This window comes from Ctenopharyngodon idella, chromosome 5 (assembly GCF_019924925.1).
Source record: "Ctenopharyngodon idella isolate HZGC_01 chromosome 5, HZGC01, whole genome shotgun sequence".
NCBI classification, from domain to species: domain Eukaryota; kingdom Metazoa; phylum Chordata; class Actinopteri; order Cypriniformes; family Xenocyprididae; genus Ctenopharyngodon; species Ctenopharyngodon idella.
The window spans coordinates 40153603-40172984 of record NC_067224.1 but is presented as its reverse complement, the minus strand read 5'-3'; the positions used below and the strand labels follow the sequence as shown (position 1 = coordinate 40172984).

Below are 19382 nucleotides of genomic sequence, written 5' to 3'. Positions count from 1 at the left end.
TTAGATGTTTCTAAGTAAAGCATACACTTTAAAAGCAAGGTTTAATTCAATGTTATATTATGAGTAAAAAGTTAATTTTGTTAAATTTACTTAACCTAGTTAAGTAATTCTGTTTGTGAAATTAAATATAATTAAGTAATATTTACTTAATATCTTAATTTATTTTAATAGTTTAGGAGTTAAGTTAATAAGTTTGTCTAAGTTAATATCTTTATTTAGTTAAGTTCAATAAGTAGATTGTACTTGATAATAACTGGTAAGTTGTAGCAGTAAATTCACTTAAAATGTGTTAGTGCAAATTGTTACAAGGATTTTATCAAGTAAATCCTACAAGTTATTTTTTTCAGTGTAATGTTACACAAACCATGTTCCCGTTCACCATCTCAGAGTCAGACCGCTGCCTTCTAAAAATTAGCATTCTTAGAAACACTTTGAACATCTCAGAACATCAGCGGAGAAAGCCATAATTCATCATAACATTGTAATATACATCATATGCATAATTCACATGCTATATTGCTAAATGTACCCAATTTTTCATATCAGCAGAAAAATATACCGGGATAACCTGGCTTCTCTTGAGACTCTCCTGCTTCAGAGCGGTCATAGTTAATGATATGCTAAAGCCCCACAGGATTGGTTGCAACATATTTGTGACGTAGAGAACCAGGTTGGTTTTTGAGTCTTTGAGTCTTTGTTTCACTGCAGTTTTAAGGAGAAAATACTCAGCAGTGGTGTTGGCAAACTGATGAATTTGCATATGGTTTGTCTTAAAGCATGTTAAAAACACCACATAGACATATAAACAACATTAAAACTTGATTTTTTTTTTTTTTTTTTCCCCCTTTTTAAATCTGTTTTTGTTTTGTTAGAACATTTGTATTTCTTGGATTTTATTTGTCTGTATTGCATCAGATGAAATCCTAACTGGGAGGGTCAGACTGTCGTTCTTATGCAGTATTAAATTAAATCATGTTTGTATTGAATATTAAATCATGCATTATGTTGCAATTCCTAAAAAAGTCATGCCATTTGGTCAGTAAGTGTTATTCACTTGCCAAAACCAGGTTATACCCACATTTGCAATGGCGAGGCTCCATTTTGGACCTTTGACCGTTTCATGATGACTGATCATGCTGTTCTTTCTGCCACTTTTGATCAAGATTATCTTGACAACAGCAGGGCTTCACGCTTGAACTTTTAACTGAAGTGTTGTCAGCATAGAACCCGAAAACACTGAAAAACACGCACATTTTTTCCCCTCGCATGGTCTTGATTGTCCAGGGCTTTTTTAATCCAATGTATTTTTGTTTTTTTGCCACCATTTGTAGTAGAAAACAAGAAATGGCATCAGGAAATGTTTAAAGCCACATCGGCTCAATGTGTCACCTCTGGGTCACAGCTCCGACATCCAGTGCTTTTCTTTTAATCCGACAACATACAGAAGCTTTAGAGTGTTTTACTGGTTAAAAACAGAATATCTGAATGCGTGTCTTTTGGCACTTGCAGTTGGATATGTCTGTGGCCAGATGATCACTTCCCATAAATTAACAGATGTTTGAAATATGGAGAGAAATGATGCTCTTAGGAAGTGTTCATCATGAAAATACCAGATGAATAATTTCCTTCACTTTCTTTCAATGAACAATATGACCTTCAAAGTACTAGAAACTTATTTTCCACTTGATTTTGGCCACCGCTCAATGGCATTCAAAACCGGTTGATTGGCCTCGCGGTCTGCTGCCTAATGCCACGACTTTTACTCAGATTTTTGCCACGAGTCGACAATAGTTGCTGAAAGTTTGCGCCAGTCTGCAGGTTTTGGGCAGTCGGAGTTGACAGATTTCACAGAAAATCACGTAGTATATGATGGGAACATTGATTTTTTTTTTTTTTTTTTTTTTTTTAGCTTCAGACTGATTCCAACATGTTTTTGAGTCGATTTTAGACACATATCGTAGTGTCATTTCATACATAACAATAGCCTCAATATTTGACTCATCAGCATAGATAAAACAACTGACTCTGCCGTGTTGTAATCTGTGAGGTCCATACTGGCCGCGTCTACCGCATCCAAATGCGCTTAGCTCATTTTTTTTCTTTTGCGACTGAGTCACTACAACAACTACGGTTATCTCCTGCACATCAATGTTTGTTTCTTCTGTCATGCTTCTCCTAGCAACAAGATTTGTTTAGTGTATGATGCCCAGTTTTTCTCTGTAACCATTTACAAATTCAGCAAGTGTATGATGACTACTGTTTTAAAATCTGTTTAGATTTTAAAAATCATGTAGTGTGTTCCAGTCATAAAGGCCCACTGAAGTGTCTTGGAACATGCAGTATTAATTGAATAATTGATGTAGTAGTTGATGTAATTTCCACTGAAACAGGAAGACAGGGTGGGACATATCGAACAGCTCCTCCCCCTTTTAAAACAGCCAATAGCGTTTCATTTATATCACAGCTCAGCCAGAGCCGTTGAGCTCTGTAAAGCTGCAATTTCCTCCTAATCTCCTCCATATTGCTTTTAAATATATAATTCTGTGCAGAATACAAATGGGTCCGATATGTTTTGTGGTCTGCGCCGACTTGCGCATATGATCCGCTCTGTGTATCGTGTCTCTGGACCGGAGCAGACTGTGTGCGGTTCGCGTGACACTAACGTGAATCCAGACTTCATTCGCCCCAGTGGCAAACATATTTACACTCTCTGAATCGTTCCCTGTCAGCTATATAGTGCACTATGTGCTATTCACCATGTAGAAAATAGTAAATGTGTGAACAAGTGACCGATTTCAGCCGCAGCTTCAGCGTCTATTTATAATGTAGGGGACGGGACACTTCAGATTCTAGAGAGCATTTGATTGGATAGAAAATCTGATGAGAAGCTGAAGTGCAGTGTGATGTCATCAAAATCGTTGATCCATATTGGCGGAAGTGAGAGACTGTAAGTTTTGAATGCTTATATCTTCTAAATACGAATTATGTCATTGTTTTGTAACACACTTGCTTATAGATAACAGTAAGGCTAACATATTCATACTAAAAGCCAAAAAAATTCAATTGTTTCAAAGTAAATACTTCAATATTTTTCAGTGTAGTATACAGTATATTTCATTAATGTAATTATAGCATATTTATAATCAAAATTTCTGTCACTTCAATCTGCCATCTTTTACTTTTGATGTGGTTAGATTACTGATATGATATTTTAGTGAAGTTGTCCAATAGATCATGTGATTGCCTTAAAATTTAGCCAAAAAAGATGTCTTATAACATTATACTGGAACCCTCAGCTCACTAGGTTTTGTAACAGCACTGATGTCAGAATCTGATCCATAGTGTCGCTTAAACTCAATGACTCTTCAAAATGCAATGCTTTTCCTATTCCGTTAATGATTTTTTTTAGCTCCAGGTTTAGTTCAGTGATACTTACCTCTGCACTTGCTATGGACGATGCCAAGATCAACTCTGCAGGCATGTTTATGACCCTGTCCATCCACCCTCAGAGGAACACCAGGGACTCTTTGCTCTTTAAAAGCCATTCCACAGCCTTAGAGAGTGTCCATGGCGCCGGGGGTTTGGCGTAAGTCAAGGTGACGTGGATAAGAGGTTTTCATTCATGTACAGCATAAGAACTATGAACGTACAGTCATGGTCAGAATTATTGGCACCCTTGGTAAATATGAGCAAAGGTGGCTGTAAGAATAAATCTGCATTGTTTATCCTTTTGATCTTGCAGCATCTTCGCAATGTGTATTGGAGAAAAACATTTATTCCATGAAGAGATTTTCTACACACTTTCAATTCTTTTATTTCAATGAAAAGTTTGATTTTTGTGATTTTTGTGATTTTTTTTTTTTTTTTTTTTTTTTTCGTATTAAAAAACATCTGTACACTTTAATATTTTATTATATTAGTTTTTTAAATTACTGTTTAGGTTTAAATTATTTTTTGTTTCAGTTTCTAATTTTCAAATAAGTTAGATTTTCATCCAATATTTATATTTTATTTTATCATTAAATTATTCTTTACATATTTATTTATGCTTATTTATCCCAAAAGTCTTTTAATGTTGCCATTTGGGCAATTCATAGCAATTAAACTTTGAATTTGCTTTTATTTTTATATTTTCTATGTTCATTTAATTTTAATATTTCTTATTATGTGCTTTTCTCACTTATTTATTTTAAATATTAATATTTAAGTTTAATATAGTTTTATTTCAGTTTTAGTTCTAATTTTCAATGAAGATTGATGAAGTTTTCATCCAATATTTTTTTTTTCTTTGCCCGCTAGTGATGGAATCCAGGTAGGTAGTGATTGTTTCAGAAAGTCCATTGGGTCATCTTTCTCAGACCCTTCAGGTAACCCTTTGCAGTCGGAGATTACTGCGTTTGCTGCGGTCTTGCAGATCTGTCACTTGTTGCTCGAAGACATCCAGATGCCTAGCGTGTTCGCTGATCACTCTTTTCTGCTCTCTCTGTTTCCCGGTTAAAAAGTCAACTGTAGAGTGTAACCGGCCTTACTTGACTCGCTCCAAAAGGGATTCAAACCGGGGTCTCCGGCGTGGGAGGCGGGCACGCTAACAAGGAGGCTAAAGTCTGAGCCTCTAGTGTGAGTCGCTAAAGCGCCTCTTGAGATCAGGGGAGTGAGGTTTACATGCACAGCTCTTACTGGCCTATGACATTTACATTCACCCCCCTAAACCTCACTCCCATCCTGATCACGACACCAAACGTAAACAGTCCTACTCAACCTGCTCCAAGCTAGATTCGAACCGCGGTCTCTGGTATGAGAGGCGACGTGCTAACAAGGAGGCTAAAGACCGCAGACTTTAGCGTTATTTGCTAGAGCGCCTCTTGAGAGCAGGGGAGTGAGGTTTACACACACAGCTATTACTGGGCTGCGACAGTTACCAAACCCCCTAAACCTCACTCACATCCGGGTCACGGCACCAAACATAACCAGACCTACTCAACCTGCTCTGAGCGGGATTTGAAGCCGGGTCTCCGGCGTGGGAGGTGGGCGTGCTAAAGTCCGCAGCCTCTAGTGTCAGTCACTAAAACACCTCTTGAGATCCAGGGAGTGAGGTTTACACGTACAGCTCTTACTGGCCTACAACAGTTACATTCACCCCCCTATACCTCACTCCCATCCGGGTCACGGCACCAAATGTAACAGGTCCTACTCAACCCACTCCAAACGGAATTCGAACTGTGGTCTCCGGCATGGGAGGCGCCGTGCTAACAAGAAGTCTAAAGAATGCAGCCTCTAGCGTTAGTCACTAGAGCGCCTCTTGAGATCAGGGGAGTGAGGTTTACATGCACAGCTATTACTGGCCTACGACAGTTACAAGAGGACATATTCTGGATTGTGGTCATGTGAGAGGTGAATTCGGTGCGCATTGCCGCTAATTCAGTTTTCAAAATGTCTTCAAATCACTTTATAGTGATCACTATGCTGTCATCCATGTCTGCTCGGCCTGCCATGGCTGCCGATTTAGTTTTCTTCTTAATGACACTTTTTCCATTAATATGTTTATGAACAACTGAAAAAAGCACAAATGTCAGGGCATGTCAAAACTTCTCCAGGGCCCCGAAAATCCTCAGACCCCAGAGGGTTAATGGAGAGGATGATGGTGAAAGATGCAAGTTTCCGACTCTGTGACATTTACAAATCAATGGCAAATGAAAAAACTACCCCAGATGTCAAAAAGAAAGTCAAAAAAGCAGGTTACATATGCAGAGCTTGGCTAATGTGCGTCTAGTGCATCTAGAAAGCATAGTGTGATCCCTATTTATGTTTTATTTCTGCTTTATTTCATTTTACAAAAGTGTTTTTATTAGTTGTAGTTAACGATAATAACCCTGATTGACAGCCCTACTTGTTTAGCTTTTTGGCTCATATCGTGCCTGGTTTGGACTCAGCTTTAGGATAAATGATTTTAAAAGACCATAACTACCATAACATATTAAACTGACTTGTAACTCGCCACACACTGTTTGTGCTACATGAATGTTACCTCTACAATCCACAATGGTGAATTTTGGGCAAGCATCACTGGAGAAAACAGGAAAGTATTACATGGTTAGCTAACAAACTTTATGGCCCATCTGCAGGTATGAGCTGGATGTGATTTGACAGTACTGTATTGAAAGCAGCCCAGGTCTAATTAGCCTTGAGAGACCAGTAGCGCTTGTTTTATCCTCTAGTTACCAGCGGCAGAAACGTCTTTCCTCACACCTGCTCTCTCAGCCAGAGACCTGCAGATAGTTTTGCCAGGTCCTGTACACATTTTCCTGCTCTGTCACCCCATTATGGCACCATATAGAGCAGAACAGGAGCTTTTTAGTGGCTTTATTCACAAAAGGCTCATTTCAATCCCTACTGTTGAAATTGAAAAAAGTAATAGCAAACACAGAAGGAAGATTATACAGTGTTCTCCGGTAGGATTAGCCTGATGTTTCAGAGCTTTTTCAGCAGACGTCAAAAGCTGGCACTGAGAAAATTGATTTAAATCACAGCTTGAGAAAATATTGGCTGATATTCGATGTTATGCATGCTAATGTAAAACCACCTGAAACATGGTGTATCCGCTTTCAACACTGTAAAGGCCAGAACTACCGCTAGCTAGAGCATTTTCCAAAACCATGATTTTGATGAGCTACGACTTTTACCAGAAGAAACTCTGTAATCTGCATTACAGGTTTCATTGATGGGGAAGGTCAGAGTACTGTGTGGACATTATTTTTTACTTATGCAAAAAAAATCTCACTCAGATCTACAGATGTCCCACAGTTGTGGTTGATTCACATTGGGCTTTGATCAATGAATGCTTCAACCTATACGGTCTAATGATTTCCTGGTGGACAAACTGAAAAATGATTTTCTAAGTTGTAAATAAAAGAAAGATTAGTGGAGTACATTTACAAGAAAATACATATTCAGTCTTTCTACATCTTCTAAATTTTACTTTTTATTCAGTGGGTTACTTATTATTTGTAAAATTTACTAGCAATTTCTGAGTGAAAAATGTTGAAGTTTTGGCAGTCAACTAATCTGTAGATTATTTTTTATTAATCAGATGAAATCCCAAAATTATGAATTATTAAATAAAAAATAATAACAATATAATAATTTGTTGATCTACTACGAGAGAGCGTTTATTGCGTTTCGTCTGCAGCTCTGTCCTACTAGTCATTTATGTTTTCCAGATGCAATTTGTTTGGAGAAATTCATTATTCTCTGCTGTAAAGTGATGTGATTGGTGGATGTTTTCCATGCGTTGTGCATAGACGCGAATTAACAATAATCAAATAGTAATGTGTTAAAGGGGACCTATTATGCCCCTTTCTACAAGATATAAAATAAGTCTCTGATGTCCCCAGAGTGTGTATGTAAAGTTTTAACTCAAAATACCACACAAATAATTTTTTTATAGTATGTTAAAATTGGCACTTTTTAGGGCTGAGCAAAAACGTGCCTTTTTGTGTGTCCCTTTAAATGCAAATGAGCTGCTGCTCCTAGTCCCCTTCCAAGAAGAGGGCGGAGCTTCAAGAGCTCATGCAACAACAGAACAGGACAATCTCACGCACTGAAAATGTCAGAAACCGTCAGTAGCGTTCAGTAGAGTTCAGAGCCAGAGAATATGTGCTGCGTGTGGATTGAACACGCATAGTTTTGTTTAATTACAGTTATAACTTATGTTATCATCTTGCTTTTATCCACTATCCAGTACAAGCCTGTTGTAGCGGATCCCGTTCAAATGATGGCCAAAACTGTACTGATGAGTTTTATGAAGTGTAGTAACAACTTTTTAGCAAAACCTGTGTTTTGTATTGTCCCTTTGTATTGACATTCGTTCACAAAGCAGTCTGGTGTAAAATGATTTGCGCAGACATAAACAAATTTAGGTACCTGGGGGCGCATTCCCTTCAAAAATCAAACGTATCCACTGCATCTTCAGCGGCTCTGATGTCAGGAGTAAATGGATACCGTTATGTTCACTCTTACATCCAACAAAAGAACACCTGAGTTGCTTACGAGACGTTGTTTACACTACAGCTGCTCCAGCCTGGAGAAAATGGTGACAGTGTACAACTTGCTCAGGGTGGGGTCTATGCAAAAACGGCACAGTCCATCAGCATTTGTGGGCGGGGCCTAGGCATTTTGTGCCAAAAGCTACAATCTGCAAACGGCTTGTTCTGAGACACTGCTTATGATTTATGGAGATTAAAAAAGAGGAGTGGGTGGATTTTTACTATTATAGAGTGGTAGTGTACACATACTGCCGACACACATTTATGTTCAAACACTGTGTAAAAGTGAATTTTGCGTAATAGGTCCCCTTTAATGCTTTTACACTTTTAAATGTCAAAAATCAATGAGTAGAAGGTCTTACTGCCCAGTCTGACCACCTGACATCTGCCTGACAGGAAGTGCAGAATCCAGCTGCTCAGGGAGCAACTCAGGACAAGAGCCTGGAGTTGTGTGTCAAACTAGGGTGCTAAGTTCTGTTGTCCACAAACAAACCATTCTCACAGATGGGTCCAGATTTTGTCCAGATGAGAAAGAGCAGTACAGGATGAAGGCTATGACATCAATCATCACACTGTGATGCTGGCCTTAAAATAATGTTTGTTACTCTTTGCATATGTTTCCAAAAGGGTTGTGCACCATTCAGAATTGAACTTAGAAAACGTTTAATTTGCAGTTCTTGGAACCTGAATTTGAGTTCTGGAGTTTGGAAAATGTTCGAAAAAGCCTTGAAGTTTGAAAGCTTATAGGCTTTTGAAAAATGATAGATTTTTATATTTCATCATATTTAATAGATTTTCTTTTTTTGGTCGAAGGTAAAAGAACACTTGGTAATAATTCACTTGAAGCCCTTATGTAGGCCTATAATTTATTAAAAAGGTATTCATAATATACTTTGTAATGCATTATATATTTTCATAAATAATTATTTAATTAAATTATTATTTAATAAATATTATAATTTATAATATTTTTGGTTACAATGATTCATGAGACCATACAATGCATTATAAGGCTCATTACAAGGCATAATCAGTGCATTCAAAATACTTATGTACACTGCTCAAAAAAATTAAAGGAACACTTTTTAATCAGAGAATATCATCATGTCAGTTAAATTCCTGGGACATTGATCAGGTCAGTTAAGCAGCAGAGGGGGTTGTTAATCAGTTTCAGCTGCTTTGGTGTAAATTAAAATTAACAACAGGTGCACTAGATGGGCAACAATGAGACGACCCCCAAACAGAAATGGTTTTACAGGTGGAGGCCACTGACATTTTTTCCCTACTCATCTTTTCTGACTGTTTTTCACTAGTTTTGCATTTGGCTAGGGTCAGTGTCACTACTGGTAGCATGAGGCGATACCTGGACCCTACAGAGGTTGCACAGGCAGTCCAACTCCTCCAGGATGGCACATCAATACATGCCATTGCCAGGTTTGCTGTGTCTCCCAGCACAGTCTCAAGAGCATGGAGGAGATTCCAGGAGACAGGCAGTTATTCTAGGAGAGCTGGACAGGGCCGTAGAATGTCCTTAACCCATCAGCAGGACCTGGTATCTGCTCCTTTGTGCAAGGAGGAACAGGATGAGCACTGCCAGAGCCCTACAAAATGACCTCCAGCAGGCCACTGGTGCGAATGTCTCTGACCAAACAATCAGAAACAGACTTCATGAGGGTGGCCTGAGGGCCCGACATCCTCTAGTGGGCCCTGTGCTCACTGCCCTGCACCGTGGAGCTCGATTGGCATTTGCCATTGAACACCAGAATGGGCAGGTCCACCACTGGCGCCCTGTGCTTTTCACAGATGAAAGCAGGTTCACCCTGAGCACGTGACAGACGTAAAAGGGTCTGGAGAAGCCGTGGAGAACGTTATGCTGCCTGTAACATCGTTCAGCATGACCTGTTTGGTGGTGGGTCAGTGATGGTCTGGGGAGGCATATCCATGGAGGGACGCACAGACCTCTACAGGCTAGACAATGGCACACTGACAGCTATTAGGTATTGGGATGAAATCCTTGGACCCATTGTCAGACCCTACACTGGTGCAGTGGGTTTTGGGTTCCTCCTGGTGCACGACAATGCCCGGCCTCATGTGGTGAGAGCATGCAGGCAATTCCTAGAGAATGAAGGAATTGATATCATTGAATGGCCCCCACACTCGCCTAACCTAAATCCAATAAAACACCTCTGGGACATTATGTTTCGGTCCATCCAACGCCGCCAGGTTGCACCTCACTGTCCAGGAGCTCAGTGATGCCCTGGTCCAGATCTGGGAGGAAATACCCCAGGACACCATCCGTCGTCTCATTAGGAGCTGCCCCAACGTTGTCAGGCATACATACAAGCACGTGGGGGCCATACAAACTACTGAGTACCATTTTGAGTTGCTGCAATGAAATTTCAGCAAAATGGACTAGCCTGCTACATCACTTTTTCACTTTGATTTTCGGGGTGTCTTTGAATTCAGTCCTCTGTAGGTTGATAATTTTCATTTCCATCAAACGATGTGGCATCCTTTCATTCCTAACACATTACCCAGTCCATATCAGTATAGAAATCCAGCATGATATTTTCCCCATTGAGATCTGATGTGTTTTTTAAAAGTGTTCCTTTAATTTTTTTGAGCAGTGTAATAATAATGCATTATATATATAAAGGCATCAATTAAAGTGTTACCAAACACTGAAGAGTGCTTTCCCTAATGTATCACCTGTGCAATTCCCCTTACAATTGTTCTGATTCAGATTCAGATACCAATTGCAGTCCTCTGTTTTGTAACTAATTCACTTCAAATTCACACACTTTAATTCGGCACAACCCTGGTTTCCAAGCTGAAAGCTAATCTTGTATCTCATAATTGGAGCAATGCTTTCTTGGACCTGAAAGCGCTTTGGCTTTTTAATCAAGACTAACAAAGCTAGATTGAGACATTACACTGACTGTTAATCCATCTGACAGTGTTTCCATTGATCATCTTTCGTGTGTGACAGTGGAATAAAAGTCTTTTCTGCCAGGATTCCTCATGTCAGTTCTTCCCTACTTTAAACTTTAATGATTACGGAGGGAACAGGCATCTGTGAGGCATGTAATGACATAAAGCATTTGATCTAGACGGTTAAGTAAAAACACTTTTAAAAGTCACTCTCAATTGCTTTTAATATCCTGATATTTGGACACAATGAAAAAATGTGGGTGGATCTCACGAAGCCTGTCATGAAACGTTCCAGTCATATTTCAGGCCAAAAGCACAAGAAAAAAAAAATATATATATATATATTTTGCAGAAGAAAGATGAAAACTTTTTTTTTTTTTTTTTTTTTTTTTAAGGATAATTATGCCAAGATTAGATCATCTCTGCTTGTGCTGTGAGTTTAACAGGCATTTGAGAAAGCAACATGTGCAAAGTTCACTTTATTTACACATTTGCATAATTTTCAATGTTTTTGTAAACAGAAGTTTACAACATTTCACCAGTATTCCACACAATAAAAGCTTGAATTTGAAATGTTAAAAGCTAGAGGGTTTGAACATTTGAAATGGAATAATTTAAGACATAAATATTAGTGTTATAACTTTGTAGTTAACTTTAAATATTGTAATACCACATTCTTTCTAAATCTATTAAAAAATCTATTAAATTTGATTAGGTTTCTAAAAACACCAGTGTCAGTGTAATGTGGACTGAAACACTATCACAACTAAAAAGAGGTTTGAGTCCACTTTAAAGTCCAGCTATTCATATCACAGTTCAAATCACAATATATGACAAAATAATCACAATATAACTTTTTGGCCAAGTTGGCCAAGTCATATATATGTAAAATATTTAATATTTGATTTATTTACTTGCATGTCATGTGAGCATTAGATGCAAATATGTCATTAAATATTGAAATATTAATTTAAAATCTCAGGGGGGCACTTTAAGTAAATATTTAAGATTTAAATACAAAAAAAAAAAAAAAAGTTTAGGAACCCCTGCACTACAGTAATGAGACGCATCCAGTATATTATTCATTTGTTTATTTGTTGGTTTGTTTGTTTTTCCTTTCAATTTTGGAGTGAAATATTATTTGGACATTGTATTGACAGGTTTCTTGAGATAAAGTCATAGTGAAAAGTTTGTTTTTATTATTTTTAGCTGATTTTAAAATGACCAAATAGTGATGTAATCTGATATTGAAGTAGATATTATAAATATAATAGCTCAATATGTGAAAATATTTTAGATCATGTTATTCTTTGTAACAAAGTTGTTGCTGTACTTGCAGCCCTTATGGCAAATCACACTGTTCCAAATTCCAAATTAGAAATTAATTTTTCATCATTTCTGTTCTTTTAGTTTGTGGTTGCATGTGTTTAAATAATTTGTCTCTTTTTTTCAGTATGTTTGTAGTTCATGTAAGCATCTGAGGACTCCAAGCAGTGAGTCCTAGTGTGTGTGTGTGTGTGTGTGTGTATTTGCTTGTGTACATGCCCGTGTTTCCTATAGGTCTCTACCACTTCCTCTTCCATTGCAATCCATCCGTATTCACAGAGGGGATCAAAATCCATCCCTTTCCCCGGCTCATGCAGGTTCATCCATCACATTTTCCATCTCAATGAAACCTGCTGCTCACCACAAACGTGAAACATGACACAGTGTCTTCCTAAACTTCTTATCCCGCTGCCAACTATAACACAAAGTTGCTGACTCTCCTAATTTCATATCCCATACCTCATATCCCATTCCATATTCCATTTTATCGGGTCATTCTTAAGTTTCCATACTGGTGGAGTTGAGTTCTCATGTATTTATAGTTTTGGTCCTGACTGAGCTTGCTTTAGATTTAGTATCTGACGTCCAGCTAGCTTAGTCTGAAATCCCGCTATAAAAATGTTCCAACATAGCCACTAAAAGAATATATGCCTGCTTTCATGTAGGGAAAGGGTTGTGTCAGTGTGGAGTGATATATAAGCAGGCTGTCTGCACTGTCTGAACATCCACTAAAGGAAATTTCCTCTTGTGTAATATCTTTTTCCATCAATCCCACTGCTTTAGCCTTTTACAGTATGCTCATATAATTGACATGTCCAGCTCACAGGTGAAGACTTTAACTTGCAGTACTTACACTTAATGGCATTTGTTCAAGCATCTCTATTACTAATGCTCATGCTTAAGGTGAATGGTTAGAACAAACCTACTTACACTTTCTTCTAAACATACATTTCTGTAGCTCAGTCATGACACTAGCAATGCCAAGGTCATGGGTTCTCAAAGTTTTGACTCTGAATGCACCACAGCTCTGTGTTTTGCCCACAGTTTTCTGCACTAGTCAGTGGAATTTCAAATGTGTCTATTCCCATCATGAGGTATTTACCACTGCAAATGTACGAGCTATTAGCATTGTCCCCTAGAGCCTCGTAAACCAATGAGATCGCAGCTTCCATGAGCTCATGGCGTGACCAGCCGGAGTCGTTATTAATGAGGCACATGTATGGAGACGCGGCCTCTCTGTCTCCTGAGTTTTGCACCATATGCCCGCTCTAGCTTTGGAGTTGTTGGTTGTATTTTGGAACATGCTGGGTGGGCAAAGGTACAGTATAAACTATTAAACCCTTCTGGGGAAAACAGGCCAGAATGTTTAGGATACAAGATGTTTTGCAATCATTAGATTTGGTTTTCAGTATTTTCTTCACTGATCCTTTAGATGTTGTTGCACTTGCAGAGTGGAGAAATGGCATGTTTTTCACTGCCATTTAATTTATCATCACAAAACAACTAATAACACTTTACAATAAGGTCTCGCCTGTAAACATTAGTTAATGCATTAGCTAACATAAACTAACAGTGAACAATATATTTTTACAGCACTTATCTTAGTAAAAATACAGTATACTGTAATTGTTTATTTTTTTGTACATGTTAGTTGAAAGTGCATTAAATAATGTTAACAAATACAACTTTAGATTTTTAAAAATGTATTAGTCAATGTTGAAATTAACATTGAAGAAAATCTGTAGAAGTATTGTTCATTGTTGGTTCATGTTTACTACTGCATGTTACTTAACTGATTTTAACAAAAAAAACCTTATTGTAAAGTATTATCTCCAAATTAAACCACCTTAAAAAGTTTGTTGACATACAGTACTACACTGTTGAAAATAAAGCTTCCAAAAGGGGGTTTTGATGTGATGCCATAGAAGAACCATTTTTGGTTCCCCAAAGAACCTTAAAAGAACCATTTTTGTCTTAGTAAAAATAACATTTTAAAAATCTAAAGAACCTTTTTCCATTATAAAGAACCTTTTGTGGAATGGAAAGGTTCCATGGATATTAAAGGTTCTTCATGGAACCATCAATGCCAATAAAGAACCTTTATGTGTTGTGTAGAGTTTAGCTTTGAAATCAATAGGTTCCTGAATAGCGGCTTTATCTTCTCCTCAGTTTGACCCAGATTTACCACACAAATGATTGAGGAACACAACTCCATATACATTACTACAGATCGTATGATTTCAACCTCCAGAAAACAACGTGTGTGTTTTTAGAGTATGTAGCACAGGTCAAACCCTGGGCATGACAGCTGTGAAGTCTAAAAGAAGCATCAGAAAACAGTTGGTCTGACGAACTGCTAAAAGCCGTTTGTTTGCATTTGCTCTGCATGTTGAGAAGATCCCCTCATGATCCACCAGCTGTGCTTATTCACTCCATGCAAGTGGAAATAGATTTTAAATTGTGTTAGGGTCAGTTTAACCTACGTTTGACTGTTTGAAGCACTGGTTAAACTATTTAATTCTATTTAAATTTTGTAACTTTCTCATTTAGGATCATGAATGTGCATGCAAAGTTTCAACACATAGATTTGTTTTGGAAAGGCTGTACAAATTTTGGTTACATCTGTTGTGTTTGTGATCAAATTGACCCCCATTGGTTTCCATGCAATTTGCCAAGAATCGACACTTTGAAAAACAGCGAGAGTCAGGTAAATACCAGAAAACATTTATTGTACTGTAGCTTGTCAAACATTAAAATCTGAAATACATAAGATCTTATGAAATTTACAACTCAAAGTTTTCTCTAAATTGAAGACTCATCCAAGGAGAATTCACTGTTTCTTCATCTGTTTGGATTTAACATTAAAGAATTGTGAAATGATATTTTTGGTTGATAGTTTTTGAGATCTCAGTTACTAGTCTGTTGCAGCACTGCAAAGATTTTACCCTCACAAGGTTTTCAGAACCAGACATAAAAAGGAAGAGGCTAAAAACAAGTACAAACAGCAATAAATACTACTTAAATGAAGTGCAAATAATGTTAGATACTATATATCCTCAGTTGTAGTTATTGGCACCTCAGTATGCAAATAGTCATCATTAGTCATGACAAAATAAATAGATAAACTTTATTTATTTTGTGCCTGTGCAGCTAATTTTGAAAAAAAAATAAAAAAAAACATGGGTCAAATTTATCCCAACACAACTGAAATAACACAATAAAAAAGATAGAAATTATGAAATTTCTGACATATTTTATATTTTTGGTGTTTTTTTCTTGCAAATTGCATGGAAACCAATGGGGCGGTCAGTTTGACCCCCACACAAAATGGGGCAACCAGATTTTTTCACACAATTAATGCAAAAGAGTGTTAAATCTGTGTTTGATAGCCAGTCGTCAGCCACTTAAATACTGATAATTCATTAATACTGAAAGTCATTGTTCACTGAAAATTTACTAAAGTTGTAAAGCTACACTGGAGAAAAAAAAAAAAAAATGTTGTAGAATTTACTCTGAAGCAATTTTCGCTCAGAAATTGCTAGTACATTTCATGAAGAATTACAAAGAAATGTAAATAACACATTGATTTAAACAAAATTTTGAAGTATAGAAAGACTGAAATAGTATGTTCTTGTTAAATCTTACTGTTGTAAATAAAACAATTATTAAAGTAACATAATTAAAATAATGCATGGAATGGAGTCTATAGACTTAATATTTGCTGTGCTGATCTTTGGGTAAAATGTTCTGCAGAACTCATTATTGGTGTTGCTGATTATGATTGTCATTATTGGTTATAGGTGATTATGTGCAGCTTGTATCTCGTTAATCTCGTTAAACTTGAAGCTTTTTAACTTCCCAGTACAGTCTGTTTTGATACAGTGTTTCAGATGAAAAACTAACAGAGTGCCACAACTTTCCTGTTTTTCTTTAGCTGATCAATAGGAAGGACAAGGCCACGTTTGACAAGCTGGACTACCTGACCTCTAAAGAGCATAACTACGCCAGGATGAGAGAGTACATCCGCTCCCTAAAAATGGTGCCCTGCATCCCCTACCTGGGTGAGTCCTCATCTCTTCTCTGTCTCAGGTTGCTTTTACTCTTGGTTTCGATTGCCTGGTCCAAACCAGAGTTTGATTACTCCCCCCTCCATCTGCCCCACTGGATTGTGTTCACATTATAATATTTGTGTCCGAACAGCTGATGCTTTGTAACAATGTCGCTGGAGAAGCACGGCATACACCGACCGAGACAGCCTACATACTGTACAACAGCCAAATTAAATTGAGTAACCGAATAACTTTTCTATGTTTAGTTGTCTCATGCAAATGTCAAGTTGTGTGAGAAGAACTGATATGTTGTGTGTGTGCGTGAGGCGCTGGCACAATCGCTTGGATTATATCAACAGAAACAACTTAAAAAAACTCAGATAAGAGTAAGGCATCATTCAAAATAGGGCTGCAGGATTTATCGCAATTTTTTTCGCACGCAATTTGGCAAAGGCTGCAATTATTTTATGCGCAGCTTGTCAGAGCTGTACAGCTCTGTGATCAGTAGTAAATGCTTCTCCATCTGAAAGCCAGAGGGCGCTCTTGTGCAGAAACTGCAAATATGCCCTGCTGCCGAAATAGAACATGCGTAATTCCAGGAAATCCCATACTATTGCTGTAACTGAATAAACAGAAGATTGAAACGCTTTGATTGATTAAACATGACTAATAAACACACGACTGCCTTATTCTGTGTAAGAAGCCACATCCTCTCACAGAAGGATGCTCAACTGTCGTTATGAAGTGAGTTTGGAGTAAAAACATGTTATTAAATGTTGTCTTTTGTTGGACAAGATGTTAATAAATGCTTCTCATGTCTGGAAAGATGTTTGACGCGTGTTGCTTTTTTCAAATGCACATTATAAGCGATTCAAACTTGCAGTGCTTTCAGATGGATTAGCATTTGGAGCCATAGTTCATTGACAAGCCGCGTATAAAAAATTAATCACAGCTTTACAATTTCATAATCGCACTAAGCCAAATTGTTTAAAGGGATAGTTCACCTAAAAAATTAAAATTTGATGTTTATCTGCTTACCCCCAGGGCATCCAAGATGTAGGTGACTTTGTTTCTTCAGTAGAACACAAATGATGATTTTTAACTCCAACCGTTGCAGTCTGTCAGTCGTATAATGCATGTCAATGGGAACTCCATCTATAAGAGTCAAAAAAACATGCACAGACAAATCCAAATTAAACACTGCGGCTCGTGACGACACATTGATGTCCTAAGACACGAAACGATCGGTTTGTGCGAGAAACCGAACAGTTTTTTTATAATTTTTTACCTCTAATACACCACTATGTCCAACTGCCTTGAGCGCACGCACGGCATCTGGTGTGTGAGGTCTTAATGCACTCTGATGCCGGAAGTGATTGCTCGTACTCATTGAAATATACACGTGAGAGATCACTTCCGTCATCAGAGTTTTTAGACCTCACCAACCGGATGCTCAAGGCAGTTGGACATAGTGGTGTATTAGAGGTAAAAAAAAATTATATAAATACTGTTTGGTTTCTCACACAAACCGATCGTTTCGTGTCTTAGGACATCAATGTGTCGTCACGAGCCACAGGGTTTAATTTGGATTTGTCTGTGCATGTTTTTTTGACTCTTATAGATGGAGTTCCCATTGACATGCATTATACGACTGACAGACCGCAACAGTTGGAGTTAAAAATCATCATTTGTGGTCTGGTTGGTCCAGTAGTTCAAATTTTTAGATACCAGTGAAATATCACAATTTTCAGATACAGAAATTGAATAAAGTAATCAAATGTAAAATAACACTGCATTGTCTTTACTGTATAGAATAAATCTAGATTAATCATTATTAAAGTTACAAAAGTCATTCAGTCATGATCAGTGACTGAATCTCTTTGTCTTTTGTTGTTAGATTAACATTGAGGACAAAGACAGCAGTAGGTTTATTAGGCTGCTGTCACTTTAAGAGCTGCACATATCCAACATACTGTACTGTTACACGTGCGTTTTCTTTCTCAACTGTTTACATTCACTTAAGACATAACCAACTATGTTTCAGGATACTTGCCTGTACGGGCATTTTTACATAATGCTGTGTGAATTTGTCCATTCATTTAATAGGCAGCTTTCTGGGTGCGCGCTTTGATGTTTGCACACAGAAACCTTCTTGAAAACATCATGTGATTACTGTACTGCCTTCTTGTAATAATGTAAGGAACTGCTCGTTATACATAAATCATATAACAGTTCATGTTTTTACATACGATTTAGTGTTAATCCAAATGACGCATGTGTGCTGAGTGAGCGATCAGCAATCAAGAGCATACAACAGAAGTATGAAAGCACCCTCCAATCTCCAATGTGCTTTACTTCAGTTTCCATTCCAGTGGGACGAATGAACCAGGAAAAAATATTTTTAACATCTCCTTATTGACCAAGAGATCAGGGTTTGGCTGGTTAGCGCAGCCCAGATCATGAGAGACACATGCCTTTTTGTGATCATCCTTGGAATAAGTATTCTTAGCGTTTGAATATGAGACTTATTTATGTCTTATTATTTTAGGCATTTTTCAGTGTGTTCCCCTGTTCACAAATGTGTTGAACCTCAGTGTTTGTGCTCCGAACTCTAACAGAGAGATCACAGGCGTACGGTTCTCATTACCTCACAGATTCTCAGTAAGTCTGGAGACTCAACAATAAATTGATTCCAAACCTTCTCTCCTGTTACAGCAATATCAATGATCAGAGATTGTTGGAAACTGTCTCATATTCTTCAGCACTAGTCATTTACAGCTGCTTTTCTGATTTAACTCAAATTGGGAGAAGATGGAGGGATAGCACATATTAGATAGTCTGGGTTTGATTTGTAGAAATGTATATCTTCAGAAATTATATTTTGATAACTTGACATTTTGACAATGTTTCTTGGACCGAATATGCTGGTGTTTTTGCAGTTTTGCTGTTGGCATCACATGTTGACGTTGGTAGTTTTGCAAACCCAAACCTTTGACTAAATATCATAAAAACATCCTTAGCAGTTCATTCTGGC

General features: G+C 37.6%; 1 protein-coding gene across 2 annotated transcripts in view; it reads left to right on the top strand.

Annotated features, from left to right (window-relative positions):
* LOC127512748 (ras-specific guanine nucleotide-releasing factor RalGPS1) overlaps positions 1-19382 on the top strand; it is a 148567-nt gene that overhangs the window by 49886 nt on the left and 79299 nt on the right. For both annotated transcript variants that reach the window (XM_051893969.1, XM_051893970.1), the window contains exon 8: positions 16234-16360. In XM_051893969.1, the coding sequence (XP_051749929.1) occupies positions 16234-16360 (127 nt within the window). The remainder of the gene's footprint in view (positions 1-16233; positions 16361-19382) is intronic.